Below are 15,686 nucleotides of genomic sequence, written 5' to 3' on the forward strand. Positions count from 1 at the left end.
ACGGAAGCAGACTGCTACATCTTTCTCCTGCAGAGATGCTGGTGGGTTCTAATCACCCACCTTTCAGTGAACTTAATCACTGTACCACCAGACTTTTTTTTTTAATTGAAGGTATTTTTTGCTTTGTAAGTAATTCTGGGTTCAGAGTTATTTGCTCTTAGTGTATGGATGATATTTTTCCATTGTCTTCCAGCATTGCTATTGAGGAGTCTGGTAGGGTTGGTTTTTTGGTTTTTAAATGTAATTAAGAGGGTTGCTTATAGTTGGCCTAACTTAAATATTTTTATTTTTGAATGTTAAATTACTTCAGAAAAAAGATCGTTATTTTAATTTAGAAGTAACCTCACTCATTTGGTCAGTACTTCTACAATATTTGTACCATTGTGATAATTCAGGTTTATAAAGAGAAATCTGAAACCCACTGCACGATATTAGAAAACTTCTGAATTATTTGGAAATAAACTAGTTCCAATTTAGTTTAAGTGCTGTATATATATATTTTTTTATATTTTATTATAGAGTGTTTTTAAAGTAACACAACTGTTCTTAGATGCTGCAGTTTTCAATCTCCGTGAGTTGTAACCTGAATGTATACTGTATAATTTTGTTGATCAGGATATTTTCATAACCAGAAATTCATGGCTGACTGCTAATTATTAGAATTTGTGGTATCTGTCTTGTCACTGAGCCTTAAGATCATTATAGCAGCACGATGCTAATATAAGAACTTTCTGCAGAATTGTCTCGTAGTATGAATGTTCGTACTTTTTAGAGCAGGCACCTGAGGTGGCAGGTATTTTTTATCCTATTTCTGATTCTGTTCTGAAACAAAATAGGAATTTCAGACTGAAACAACCTTTAACACATTGCTACAGTCTTAATAAAGCAGAGAAAATAATTCTTTTTGTTATAGATAAGTCCACAAAGGAAGATTAGATAAATTTTATTAAAATGTTAAAGGAACTTAAACATTTAACTTGTCTTCCTAATTAATACCTTCGTAATAGCAATGGCAGTAGCTAATATCCAATGGTTACTATGGTGTGAATTTCCAAGTATTGTACATATATTAATTCATTTAGTTGCCACCCCAACCCTATAAAGTGGGTGCTGTTATTATTCTCGTTTTACAAATATGGAATCTAGATTTCATGTTGATTGGGACGAAGCTAACTATTTTTTTATATTTTGATTGTTTTGTTTTAGGATATGATGACACCTATAACTGTGGGGAAAAAGACCATTTATTTAGTTTCATTCTTTGAAGGCTTACAACGCATTATTTTATTCACTGAAGACCCGAGGGTATTTAAAGTAACATACGAAAGTGAGAAAGCAGAGATAGCAGAACAAGAAATTGTGTTGTCATTACAAGATGTTGGAATTTCTCTCGTCAACAATTACACAAAACAAGAAGTAGCCTATATCGGCATTACGAGGTTAGATCAATTAAGATTTGGATAAATTTAAATGATCAGCTCTTAATTATTAAGAAGTTATGATTATAAAATTTGAAGTAATTTAGTTTCAGTTTTGCTTTTTGACTGTTCATTGGCACAAAGGTAATGCTAACTTAAAAGTGCTTTATTTTTATTTATTTATTTTTTGCCTTTTGAGATAGACATCAAAAATCAAATCTGTGAACTTCTCATTATCTTGTTAATTCTCTCAGCTCTCTTAAAAGTTAGCTTTATTCAGCTTATGAAAAGTAGTTCTTTATTTAGCATGTCATAAAAAATGCTTAGTTGTCCATCACTGCCTACCATACTGCAGGGTGCACTGTAGATGCTCTATAAATAGTTGACAGTAAACACAATCACTTTCTAGCTTAGCTTGACCATGGCTCTTTAAGATCTAATAAGGTAATACTATATTTATTTAGGAGCCCTGGTGGTGCAGTGGTTCAAGCGTTTGGCTGCTAACCAGAAGGTTGGCAGTTCAAATCCACCAACCACTCCGTGAAAGAAAGATGAGGCAGTCTGCTCCCTTAAAGATTTACAACCTTGGAAAATGTATGAGGGGGGGTTCTACTCTGTCAATAGGGTTATGATTAGTTGGAATTGACTAGACAGCAGTGGGTTTAGGTATTTATCATTCCCTATGTAAGAAATCAACAGTGATACTATTTTCTCTCTCCTATGCCCTTGTTATTCTTATTCATAAACACTTGAATCAAAAGTAATTTGTATACATTGATACTTAATTTGAGAGCATTTCTTCCTACTTACATAACCAGGATAATTTGGCTTTAATCCTGTACTTGAGTTAAAAAAAAAAAAAAAAAATTGATACAGCTCCCTCCTTAATGCAGTTTCTTTGACCTGACTTCCATGATACCTCACCATCTTAGTTTTTCTTCCTATCCCAACTTCCGCGATCTCATTTGTCGATTGCTTCCTCTCAGCTGCTTAATAATGGGCGCCCTGAGGCTCTCAGACCTCAGCCCTCTTCTCTTCTATTTCAGCTTTATGATTTCAAATACCATATGCCAGATTTCTGCCTTCAGCCAGACTTGTCTTATGAACTCCAGATTGTATGTCCAACTGCCTACACAAAATCACTCTCCAGATGTCTAAGAGACTTCTTCATATGTGCTAAATCAAACTTCTGATTTCCCCCTCTTACCAAAACCTGCTCCCCATCTGAGTTAATGACAGCTACATCCCTCTGGTTGCTTAGGCCAGAAACTTTGGAATCATCTTTTTATCTCACATCCCATGTCTAATCCATCCAGAAGTTCTATGCTGGCTCTACCTTCAAAATGCATATGGAATCTGACCACTTTTTACTACCTCACTGTTACCACCCTAGTTAGAGCCATCACCATTTCTTACCTGGCTTGCTGCATTAAACTTCTAACAGGTTTTCCTGCCTCTAACCTTGACTCACCCTCTTTCTTTACTCCTACACCAGAGGTACAGTGTGTTCTTAAAAAAGTTTAAGTCAGATCATGTCACTCATCTTTTCTCATAAACCTTTAATGGCTCCGTATCTCATTCAGAATAAAACTCAAAAGTCCTTATTATGTCTTACAAGGCTTTACATTATTTGGCCTCCCATTTCTTCTCTTCATCTTCTACTTCTCCCCTGATTTAATGTGTTCCAGCTACACCAGCCTCCTTGCTCTTCTTTATACAGTACAGGCGTGCTCCCGCTTTATAGCCTTTGCTCCAACTGATCCCTCTCTCTGAAGTGTTCTTTTCCTGTTATCTACTGGATAACTCCTCTCCTCCTTCAAGGTTTTCTGAAATCTCACCTTCTGAATGAGGCTCCCCGTTGACCACCTATTTTAATGCTGTACCTCACCCTGCCCAGTTTTCATCTCCCAGTATTCCTCTTTCAAAAGCATTTATTGTGTTTACTCTTTACCACCTATCACTCTCCAGCTAGAATGAAGCTCCAGAAGGGCAGAGGTGTTCGCTGATACATCCCTACGCCTAAAATAGTGCCTGATTATAGTAGAGGTTCAATAAATATTAGTTGAATGAATTGATGTTTTTTAAGTTGTAATGTGCTTGCTTATAACTGAGGCTATTGTAAAATTTCACTGAAGATTTTGTAATTCATGTAATAAACCTGTTTAAAGGAAAATGTTTATAAATTGGTACTATGATTTTTGCTTTTATCTGTAAGTTCTGATGTGGTTTGGGAGACAAAGCCCAAGAAAAAGGCAAGATGGAAGCCTATGAGTGTAAAGCAAACTGAGAAGTTAGAGAAAGAATTTAAAGAGTATACTGAATCTTCACCTTCAGAAGATAAGATTATTGAATTGGATACTAACATTCCGGTAATATTTTTAAGTACTTATTTGAAGTTTTACTTTTTATCTATTGTAATTAGATGAACCACTAGTGAATTTTCAAGGAAAGTTGAAATATAATTGAATGTAATCCTATCATACATACATTATGTAGAATATTTGAAAGGGGTAGTTATCTGTATTAATGAGACATTTTCTTCAGATGCTAATGATCTGTTGCTTGGGTTAACACGAAAATAATAAAAATTTTAAAATTGTTTTATATTCCTTTTGTGATTTTATTTTTAATTCATCTATACAAAAAGTAATAACAACCAAAACTATTAGGATTATAAGAATATTTATGTGAATTTTATGAATATGGAGTATATGTATCCAAATATTTAACCTACTATTTTAATTAGTATTATCCTGAAAGTATTTTGGTACACATTTCTAATTTCAGACAGTTACAGATAAAGAGAAACTTATAGGGGTCTTTTTTCTCGGGGGGGGTATATTTTCCAGGTTCGCTTAACACCTAGTGGTAGTAACATGAAAATTCTGCAACCACATGTAATAGCTGTACGGAGAAATTATCTGCCAGCATTAAAGGTGGAATATAGCACATCCGCACATCAGTCATCCTTTAGAATTCAAATTTACAGAATACAGGTACGCCTTTTAAAGAACATAGTAAGAAACCAGATGTATTCCTGTGCTGTTTTATCTAGTGTTTCAGTTTCAGTGTTAGGCTAGACTTTTTGATTGCTTCTACTCCTTCAATCTTGTTATTCTGATCAGCTTGTATGATTGACATATTAATATACTGACATGTTTTTCATTTTCTTAGATCCAGAACCAGATACATGGTGCTATATTTCCATTTGTGTTTTATCCTATAAGACCTCCTAAGTCGGTCACCATGGATTCAGGTTTGTTCCGGTGTTTAGATTGCAATGAAAGCAGTCATATTAGCTATTTGATTCACTTTAGTGTAAAAATATGAAATGAGACCATTTTCAAGTTGAGTTTCTTTAGGACCATTGGAAAATTAAACCTCTTGAGAAAGGACCAGCAAGTACTCAGTTAACTTCAACAAAACTGAGTGACTACTAAAGAAAAGATTAATTAAAACTATGTATTTTTTTTTTATGTATTTAAATTTTTAGGATTAGTGATAAAAAAAAAAACAACAGATTACTATTTGATTTAAAAACCATTGGGGCCTTTGAATAAACAGTGAGGAAGTTCAAATTCAGTGTTTTCTAATAGCAGAAACTATCTTATGCTTTTCAGATAAGAATAATGGATGTTATTTTTCCACCCTCTTCTTCCCCTTTGTTTTTGTTCTTTTTTGGCTGTCCCTCTTATATCCACTTTCTCTTTCCTCCCCCACTACCATGTTTTACTCCCCTTTTCTGCTCACCCCCACACTGGCTCGAAACTGTCTATGGGGTGATCTTCAAAATCAGCTTGAATGCTTTTTGACCAAATGTGCAAGCCCAAGTCCCTCTACCCAGCGGCCTGGGATGGGATGCTGGAATCTGTGCTTTTCAGAGATTCTCAGAAAACTCTAATTCATACTTTTATTTTAAAATTCCTAATTTAAAGGATTAGAGTGAATACAGATAATTGAAACTGTAATCCTGGAATCTAAAATTAAGATTGTAATGAATCTTGAAAATATCAATCATCGATACTCATGGTTTCATGGATGATTTTATTGTGCATTGTGATCTATAGTAAATGGCAAGAAAATGCTTATCTTTTGCTTATAGCATCATAACGTTAATCATGTTTATTAACCTTTTCAGCACCAAAGCCCTTTACAGATGTCAGTATTGTAATGAGATCTGCAGGGCATTCGCAAATATCACGTATTAAGTAAGTGTATTAATAGAATTTTTTTGCGTTCATTTAAAATTTTGGTTTAAATATATGTGTTAATTGTACTTTCTAAAAATAAATTCCAGATGAATCAAAGATTTAAATGTAAGATATTAAATTATAAAGGTTATAGAAAAATTTATTAATTATTTTATAATCTTGGAATCAGAGGGCTTTGGATGAAATATACCTAGGTATTAATGTTCTTTCTAGTTTATGGATTTTGTTTGTTTTCTCTCTTAAGTTGTCTATAATGACTGTATATTGTTTTAGAGACAAGGTAAAAATAACTTTTTCATACTCACCCACCATCCAATCCAAGAAAGAAAGGGATTACATTAATATCCAACTATTAATTACTCCCCAATCTCTTGCTTTCTTCACATCACCGTGATAAACACTGTCCTCATTCCTTTGATTTTTAAAATACAGTTTTATTTTGAATGTATATGTGCACCTAGACATTATTATTTAGTTTTTGTTGGCTTCTGATTTTTAAAAAGTTGTTTCAAGCCATGCACAGCCTCTTGGAACATTTTTTTTTTAATTCAGCTCTTTTACTAAAATGCGTTAATGTTGTATGTAGCTATAGTCTGTTCTGCATCGCTAATGTATAATGTTCTGTTGTATGACTATATACCACAGTATACTTACTCATTTGCTTTATATGGGGATTTAAAGTTTGGGTTATTCTAATTTTTTACACTTATAAAAATGTTGCCATGACTTTTTTATTCATTCATCTAAAAATTCCTAAGTTTCCGAGTTCTAATATTTATCTAATTTTTTCATCTACTTAACACAGTTAACTGATTACATTTTTACTGTTATCTGCTTATAGGTATTTCAAAGTGTTGATCCAAGAAATGGATCTCAGGTTAGATCTTGGGTTTGTGTATGCTTTAGCAGAACTTATGACAGAAGCTGAGGTGACTGAAAAAACAGAGGTAAGACTGACTATAATAGCATTTGATGGGAAGGACTAGGGAAAGGGGAAAACTAAAAAAACTAAATACCGTTATAAATTCTTAAAAGCATTAAATGATTTTTCCACTTTAAAAAATATAATCTAAAAAAGTTAATATGCTGTTATAGTAAGTACATTGGTAGAAATCATATTCTGAGAGTATAGAAGACAGAAGCAACAGCTCTTTTAAGTTAGCTAATAGGAGGAAACATTTTGGGCCAATAGTAGGGGAAAGAGGGTGACAGTAATGTTCATAGTACTGCCAATCTTCTCCTTTATTGTTCTGGGTTACTTTGTGGTCTTTTGCATTGATTAATAATTTAGAATTTGGGGTATGACCAGGATATTTTATGAGCAAAGGAATAAGGTAAATTAAAAGGTAATGTTAATGAGGGAGGAACAACTCAGAAAAGGAGGATGAGAATGTTTGCGTAACTCAAACAATGTAATCAATGTCATTAAATAAGGATCTCAGGTAATGCATAAAGACAAGCTCAAATATACTTTTTAAAAATCGTTTTTTAACAGCATAAATTCATTGGGATATAATTTACATACCATACAGTTCACCCAGTTAAAGTGAACAATTCAGTGTTTTTTAGTATATTCACAGGTATGTGCAGCCATTACCACAGCCAATTAAGGAACATTTCATCTCTTCAAAAGGAAATCCCTTATGCTTTTTTTAATCACCCCCATATCCTCCCATTGCCCTAGCGTTAAGCAACTATCAGTCTACTTTCTGTCTCTATGGAGCTGCCTATTCTGGGCATTTCATATGAATGGAATCATATAATATGTGACCTTTTTTTGACAGATTTCTTTCACTGAGCATGGTATTTTCTGGGTTCATCCATGTTGTGGCATGTAGCATTACTTCATTTTTTTTTATGGCCAAATGATATTGTATGCATAATGCCACATTTTGTTTATTCATTCCTCAGTTAGTGGATATTTGGGCTATTTCCACATTGCCTCTGCTGTGAATACTGTTATGATGAGCATTCATATTTTGTGTATATTCTCGTGAGTTTTACCTAGGAGTAGAATTGCTGGGTTGTATGATACCTAACCCTGAACCCATTGTTGTTGAGTCTGTTCCAACTCATAGCGACCCTACAGGACAGGGTAGAACTGCCTCACAGGGTTTCGAAGGCTGTAAATCTTTACGGAAACAGACTGCCACATCATTCTCCCAAGGAGTAGCTGGTGGGTTTGAGCCACCGACCTTTTGGTTAGCAGCCAACCGCTTTTAACCACTGTGCCACCAGGGCTCCTTTGGTTATATGGAAGTTGTGTTCCAACATTTGAGGACTGCTAGGCTGTCTTCCAAAGCATCTGTACTGTTTTATATTCCCACCAGCAATATATGAAAGCTCAGTTATCTCCAGATCCTCACCAGCACTTGTTATTTCCCGTGTAGCTCATTCTCGCCGTCCTTATGATTGTGAAGTGTTATCTCATTGTGGTTTGGATTTGCATTTCCCTGATGACCAGTGATGTCAGGCATCTTTGGATATGTTCATTGATCATTTGTATATCTTCTTTGGAAAAAAAATATATATCCCCCTTTTCTTCTAAGAGTTTTCTAGTTTTAGTCTTACATTTAGGTCTTTGGTTCATTTTGAGTTAATTTTTACATAAGGTGTGAGGTAAGGGTCCAACATCATTCTTCTGCATGTGGCTATCCAATTCTCCTAGTCCATTTGTTGAAAAGACTATTTTTCCCCGTCAAATGGTCTTGGCATACTTATCAAAATTCAGTTGACCATAGATACATAGTCTCTGTTGTTTTTCTAATTCTGTGTTTTGTTCATTTCCACTCTAATCTTTATTATTATTTTCCTCTACTTGCTTTAGGTTTAGTTTGCTTTTCTTTTTTCCATTGTCTTAAGGTTCAGTTTTTAAATTTGGAGTCTTTCTTTTTTCTTAATCTAGGTATTTAGAGCTATAAATTTATTTTATTTTATTTTTTTTGGTAGTGGTTGCTCCAGGGCTCACCATATATACCTTGAATGATGTTTTTAGTTTTAGACTTACACTGGCTTAATTGCAGGGAGTTTTATAGAAATGTTATTCCTAGATAGCTCTCTACCCTTTCCAACCTTTTTGTGGTATTCTCTTACACATGTTATATCTATTAATGTTACAAACTCAGCAATACAGTATTATATTTACCATCTGTAGTTATTTCTTTAGCTCAATACACCTTTGTTGCCAACCACCTCGTTTGTGCTGTTACTGGCAAATACATTTCTGTGTGTTATAGACCCTACAGTATATTATGCACATATTATTTTATATGATTAGTTTGTAAACAGATTATGAGAAAAAAGAAAAAATATGTATGTATACTATTTCTTTTATAATTACATGATCCCTTTTCCTGTGGCCTTAGTCCAGGGAGCCTTGTCTGATGGGAGATTCTTTTATTTCATTTTTGAGAGATAGCTTTTCTGGAAATAGGATTTTTGATCGACTGTTTTATGCTTTGAGCGTTTTGATTATGTTATCCCACTGTTTTCTTACCTCCATGGTTTCTTCTGAGAAGTCAGCTATTAATCTTATTGGGGTTTTCTTGTAGGTGATGAGTGATTTTTCTCTTGCTGCTTTCAAAATTTTCTTCTTGTCTTTGAAACTCAGCATTTTTACTATTGTGTGTTTTTATGAATTTCTTTGTGTTTATTCTACTTGGAGTTTATTGAGCTTCCTGAATGCATAGGTTAGTGTTTCTGAGTAAATTTGGGACATTTTCAGCCATTATTTCTTTGACTATATATTCACGTGTATGTATGCATATACCCTGGTGGTGCAATGGTTAAGTGCTCAGCTGCAAACCAAAATGTTGGTGATTCCAACCCCACCCAGCAGCTCCACAGGAGGAAGACCTGGTGGTCTGTTTCCATAAAGATCACAGCCTAGAAAATCATGTGAGGTGGTTCTACTTTGTCACATGTGGTCTCTATAAGTCAAAATTTACTTGAGATATATATACATATATATGTATATATACACATGTATATACATATGTATATTTTTTTCCTCTTCTCTCTCCCCCCTCTCTTTCTGGTATTCCCATTATGCAAACATTAGTGTACTTAATGGAGTCCCACATTTCTCTGAGGCGCCGTTCATTTTCCTTCATTCCTTTTTTTCTTCTCTGTTGTCCAGATTATATAATCTGTTGATTTATCGTGCTCATTTTTTTCTTCTGCCAGTTCACATCTACTTTTGAACCCTTTAATGAATTTTTCACTCAGTTATTGTAATTTTCAGTACCGGAATTTCGATTTGCCTTTTTTTTTTAAATAATCTTTATTTCTGTATTGATCTTCTCTATTTGTTGTGATAGTATCATCATACCTTCCTTCTTTAATCATTATTTTTTCCGGTTATTTGAACATATTTAAAATTACTACTTTGTATTCTTTTCCCATTAAATCTAATATCAGGTTTCTCTGACAGGCAATTTCTGTTGGCATTGTACCCATTGCCAATATATCCATCATACTTCCTCTTTACTTACATGTCTCATAACTTTTGGTTGGAAACTGGACATTTTAGATAATATGTTGTACCTACTCTGGATTCTGGTCTACCACTTCTGGTGCTTGTTATTGTTATTTGCTCGTTTATTTGTTTAGTGACAGACTGGATTATTTTAGTGAAGTCTTCCCCTTTGTCTTAGTATTAAGCCTCTGATGTTGCTCTTCACAGAGCTGTGGCTTTGAATATGCCCACAATCACCCTGGGATGATGGTGGTTTCAGCAGGACTCTCTATCGCTTTCCCTGACCACTTGCAGCTGTTATACTCCACTAATTGCAGGCTGACTGCTCAATTGTTTTCAACAATGCCCTGGAGCATAAATTGCTTTACAGATTAATCCAATCAAATTTGAGCTTCTTTGAAGGAATGCTTCCAGAGGTCAAGTGTTTGATACCTGTCTAACCCCAGGAGACCTCATCCCAGTTGTCTCTTTCCCCAGTTATCTCCTGCATACCCTCCAGTTTACAGCTTAGCCTCTATCTTTGTTAATCTACGAGTCTGCTCCCAGTTGCGTCTTACCATCTCCACCGTTTTTTGAGAGCAGGCTTAGTCTTGAACTTCTCCACACTCTGTCACAAATGAAGTTAGTTCCTTTGGGAAGAGATTTGGAGCTATTTGTTTTAAGGCCTACTTTCTCTATAGGCAAAATCTCTGAGCCAGGGCTCTGGAGCTGGGGATTGGAAAATGGCTGATGAATAACATCCCTGCTTTAGGAGCTGATCCCTCACTTGCGCAGGGGGAGGAGGCAGTACCCTGAGGTCTTTGTTTACCTCTCTTGATGTGGAACTACCACTTTACGGTAGCTGGTGCAAGGCCACGTAGGGCCCCAGTATTGTTCTCTGCTGCACTGCATCCAAGATAGAGCGTCTGTTCCACTGGCGGGGGGGCTGGACGTAAGAAGGGAGCCCCTGCTTCACACCAATACTCACCTGGAACTTAGCCTCAATAACAGGTAGTTTGGGGAAGGAATAGAAACACTGACATCCTGCCCCTTCCAGGAAGGAAGACCTTCGTCTGGGAGCTGGATGGACAGGGAGCCCTGTGTTCTTGGCTGTACTGGTCTGGAGTTGTTTCTGCCTTGCATGGCTGAGAGTAGAAGGGAGTAAGCAGTCTTTGTTTAGATACCACAGACTTTTGCTTTCTTATTGAATTTTTATAGATTTTTGTCCTTTTTTTTTGGTTCTCATTTTCTTGAATACATGTTTCCTCATTTGCTGTATGTTCATTTGCTGTATGCCCTTAGGACCATTTCCAGAAGCTACATGGTTGGTTTTTAGATAAATCTTAGTAGTTTCACTGGGGAGCAGGTCCTCTAACCTCCTCACACTGGCATGCCAGAAGCCAGTTACCAAATATACTCTTAATCAGGCTTTTGTTTTGATGTCTTTGTGATGAGGTTAACAAGATACGAATTTTGGGCCATTACATAACACATAGAAGTAACTTAGATCTGTGAATGTTTGAAAGAGAAGCATTAATGATATAAAGAACAGATGCCCTAATCAATTTACACAAAATTATCTTCAGTGCCTTCCTCTTTTTCGGTTATATTACTGGCTATATAGGTTTCAGTAAGGCATTTACCAAATAGTTGGAAGTGGACTAAATCATTATATTTAAAGAAACAAATATCCCCCCGAGAGTGTTAATGGGATGGATCAGAGGTCATTTGAAATAACATCTGTAGTGACATGAAGATGGAAACGCTGGTGGTGTAGTGGTTAAGTGCTACGGCTGCTAACCAGAGGGTCAGCAGTTCAAATCCGCCAGGCGCTCCTCGGAAATTCTATGGGGCAGTTCTGCTCTGTCCTATAGGGTCACTATGAGTTGGCTAGTGTTGTTAGTGTCCCTCCCTTGTGAGACAGTAACTTTCCTATCATGAGAAATCTTAATTGTGAATATTATAAGGAGTTTTCTGCAATGTATGGGACATTGGTTTAAATGTCTCATGTAGCTAGGTCCCTTCAGGTCTTAATATTTTATGTTCTCTTACAGGTTGGACTTTTTCATAAAGATATAGAAGCTTTCCAAGAAGAATATAAAACAACTTCATTAGTAGACACATCACAAGTCAGTCTCTATGAATACTTTCATATATCTCCCATCAAGGTAAGGTAAAAATAAGTCATTTTTATTGTCATTCCTAGTCTACGTAATAGCAAATTGATTCATTCTGTTTGGAGGGATGTTGTTGTTGTTACATGCCATCGAGTCAATTCCTACTCATAGCGACCCTGTGTACAACAGAATGAAACACTGCCCAGTCCTGTGCCATCCTCACAGTCATTGCTACATTTGAGCCCATTGTTGCAGTCACTGTGTCAGTCCACCTTGTTAGGGATCCTCCTCTTTTCGCTGACCCTCTACCAAACATGCTGTCTTTCTCCAGGGACTGATCCCTGAACATTTAAATATGTTCTTTAATTGATATCATTAAACTGTATACCTGAAAAAATGTTGAATTGGCAAATGGTGGTATATATATATTTACAAAAATAAAGGAAGTAATTTCTTTCTATAACGTTACCATTACAAACACTGATAAATAACAAATGAACGGTTCTTTCATTTTTTTTCTTTATAATAAATGTTCACCATGTGAAAATAATAATGGAGCCACATACAATATGTGTTTATATATTTATATTTTGACCTAATAGTATTTTACCTTAGTTTTCTTTTTAGCTGTTTGGTGACAGTTTTCAAAATTATTTGTATGGTGTTTATTGTTGTTACTGTAAGTGTATTTTTACCGAAATACAAAAAATGTTTTTTATCTAACTTCACTATATTAACTTAATTTCAGTAGTTGAAACATAAAATTTTTTAGGTATTTGAGTTATTTTCAACAACTTCAACTTCTAGGTTATTAATGTTATTAAAAAGCTTATAAAAATTTATACTCTTCTAAGCTTACCAAAAAAAGTGGTATTGAACCAAATATGTAATCTTAGGTTGTTGAATTTCGTAATTTCAATAAGCTATATGGGATTTTAAATTCCTTTAACTTTCCACTTACCATTTTTTGCATAATCCAGATAAATTTGAAATCTTACTTGTGGTTTAGTGAATTTAAAATGAAGTTGATTTTGAAATATTAAAGTATGAGGACAATGCTTTTAAGTATTTGTCTCTTTATCTCTGTAGTTACATTTAAGTGTTTCTCTGAGTTCCGGTAGAGAAGAAGCTAAAGATTCAAAACAAGACGGAGGACTGATTCCAGTTCATTCTTTAAATCTTTTGCTGAAGAGTATTGGTGCCACTCTTACAGATATCCAGGACGTAGTTTTTAAGTATGTTCTATACTCAAATCTATATATTGATGAAAAGCATACTTGATGTTTACCTAAAAATTTTGTAATTGAAAATATGTGTAAACTGCATTGTTGCCCTTAAGTGGAATACAATCTAAATAACACTGAGCATATTTTCTGTTAATCCTTAACTACTAGATAATAGAATACTTGTTAATTTTCTTAAAGAAGAAGCACATGGACCAGCAGTTTGTGCATAAATAAGGGCGTAGGGAAGGATTTTAAAGAAAATGTCTGTGACACCCAAAGATGTAATGCCTGAAACATGTGGCTTAGGAGCCAATAGGATGGAGACTGTTCAAGCATGTGTAACTAGAAGAACAGAATGAATACAATAACAAGGGAAGTGGAGGGATCTGTTTAATGTTACAGTCAAAAATTTGTATTTTAATGTGGGTCATAAAGGAAGCTGTTAGAGTGTCTGACCAAAAAGACTCAGTGTCTAAGTGGAAATTTATGAAGAGAGTAACCTTTTCAGGTAGTATCTAGAACTGTTAAGAACAGTAGTAAGAATGAATCATGAGATAACACTAAATGCAGATAAAGTTAGTTAACAGTCAAATTAAGTTTGAAGGCACCGAGAATAGGATAAGATTTCTTTAATTTTGTAGTCCTTGTACTCCGTGGCAGAGACTTGTCCAATTAGTGGATCAGGTATATGCAATGAATGGGTTATAAGTACACCAGTCTTTATTCCTCAGTAGCCAAGGCAATCAGGCAGGACCTGGAGTATTTACACAATGGTCGATGTTGAATACCCTCTTCCATTTAGCTCAGTGTGTAAAGTATTTTCTGTATGGACTACGATAGGACGAAGTTGGCAACTGCTGTTCTAATGATCCATGAATGAGAATCAGTTATGTGCAAATTTGTATGTGTCTGTGGTTTTTCTGAGTAGAAGATCTGAAACTTCTATCAGATTCTCAAGAGGTTTTTTTGACTAAAACATTTGGAGATATATGTAAAAGAGTAGATTTTCTTATTGACATAGGAAAATGTATTAGAAGAAAAAGATTTTGAGAAAAAAATTCTAAAGAAAATAAAACCATTAGCGTATTCTCTTTGCTCCTCCCCCCCCATTTATATGTTTTTATATTCATACATCTTATATTTTTTCAGGCTTGCATTTTTTGAACTCAACTATCAGTTCCATACAACACCTGAACTACAGTCTGAAGTAGTAAGACATTATTCAAAACAGGTTTGTCTGAGTTTGTCTTACAAAAGGACCGAGTATTATAGACTAGTGAAACCTTATGTGTTTGTACGTGTATATTATAGATTTGGCAAGGAAATAAATATGTATTTTCAAAATTTTAAAACATATTTTTTCCTCAGAATTGTAGAAAGAAATTGAGCCTAATCAGTATTTCAATTTTTGGGCCTTACATATTTTAGCAATTTCCAGAAATCTTGTATTGATCAGTGTGCTAGACATAAATATATATCTTTAAATAAAATATTAACTGAGTAATTGACCACACTTAAAGTTTTAAAAATGGGTTCAGTGGAAACTATTCATTGATAACTGATGCACACAAGGTATTTTTAATGTAATTGAGCCAGCCAGCTAGCTGTATTATTTTAGTGGATTTTATTTCCACTTCTAGAAAGTCTCCTGTATTTTATGATATAGCTTATGGAGCATCTGAGGCAGCTGTGGTATACTGGACAGATCCTTGAGCATAACTCAAGAGATCTGGGTTTGGATCCCAGTTTTGCCATTTACTCACTCTGTAACCCTGGGTGTCATTTGATATATGTATTTCTCTAGTCTATAAAATGGCGGTAACAATAGCAGTCACACCTAATTGTAAACGTGAAAGCATTTTAAATAGTCTAAAATTATTTAAGTACCATGTCATTTTATCTCTAATAAATACTGTATAACACCAAATAGCTGTTTTTTTTAATTCAGAATCTTCAAGAATAAGGGGGAAAGATTTAGGTGTTAAATTGATGATAAGGTGTTAGCCTGAAAAAACTGGACATGTCTGTGGCAAGACCTTCGGGATAAGAAAAAACATTAGATCTGATTTTCTGAATTCATTAATGTTCGTGTTTTATTTTTTTAGGCCATTAAGCAAATGTATGTACTCATTCTTGGACTTGAAGTTTTGGGAAATCCCTTTGGCTTAATTAGAGAATTTTCCGAAGGTGTAGAAGCATTTTTTTATGAACCTTATCAGGTAAAACAGTTATCCTTATGTTGTGTGATATATTACACT

At 34.7% G+C, this 15,686-nt stretch overlaps 1 protein-coding gene across 3 annotated transcripts in view; it reads left to right on the forward strand.

Annotated features, from left to right (window-relative positions):
* The window catches only part of VPS13A (vacuolar protein sorting 13 homolog A), a 263,707-nt gene that overhangs the window by 211,564 nt on the left and 36,457 nt on the right, over window positions 1–15,686 (forward strand). For all 3 annotated transcript variants that reach the window (XM_049897014.1, XM_049897015.1, XM_049897017.1), the window contains exons 54-63: window positions 1,207–1,439; window positions 3,634–3,787; window positions 4,268–4,414; window positions 4,593–4,674; window positions 5,557–5,626; window positions 6,471–6,576; window positions 12,140–12,253; window positions 13,292–13,437; window positions 14,578–14,659; window positions 15,534–15,647. In XM_049897014.1, the coding sequence (XP_049752971.1) occupies window positions 1,207–1,439; window positions 3,634–3,787; window positions 4,268–4,414; window positions 4,593–4,674; window positions 5,557–5,626; window positions 6,471–6,576; window positions 12,140–12,253; window positions 13,292–13,437; window positions 14,578–14,659; window positions 15,534–15,647 (1,248 nt within the window). The remainder of the gene's footprint in view (window positions 1–1,206; window positions 1,440–3,633; window positions 3,788–4,267; window positions 4,415–4,592; window positions 4,675–5,556; window positions 5,627–6,470; window positions 6,577–12,139; window positions 12,254–13,291; window positions 13,438–14,577; window positions 14,660–15,533; window positions 15,648–15,686) is intronic.

This window comes from Elephas maximus, chromosome 9 (assembly GCF_024166365.1).
Source record: "Elephas maximus indicus isolate mEleMax1 chromosome 9, mEleMax1 primary haplotype, whole genome shotgun sequence".
NCBI classification, from domain to species: Eukaryota; Metazoa; Chordata; class Mammalia; order Proboscidea; family Elephantidae; genus Elephas; species Elephas maximus.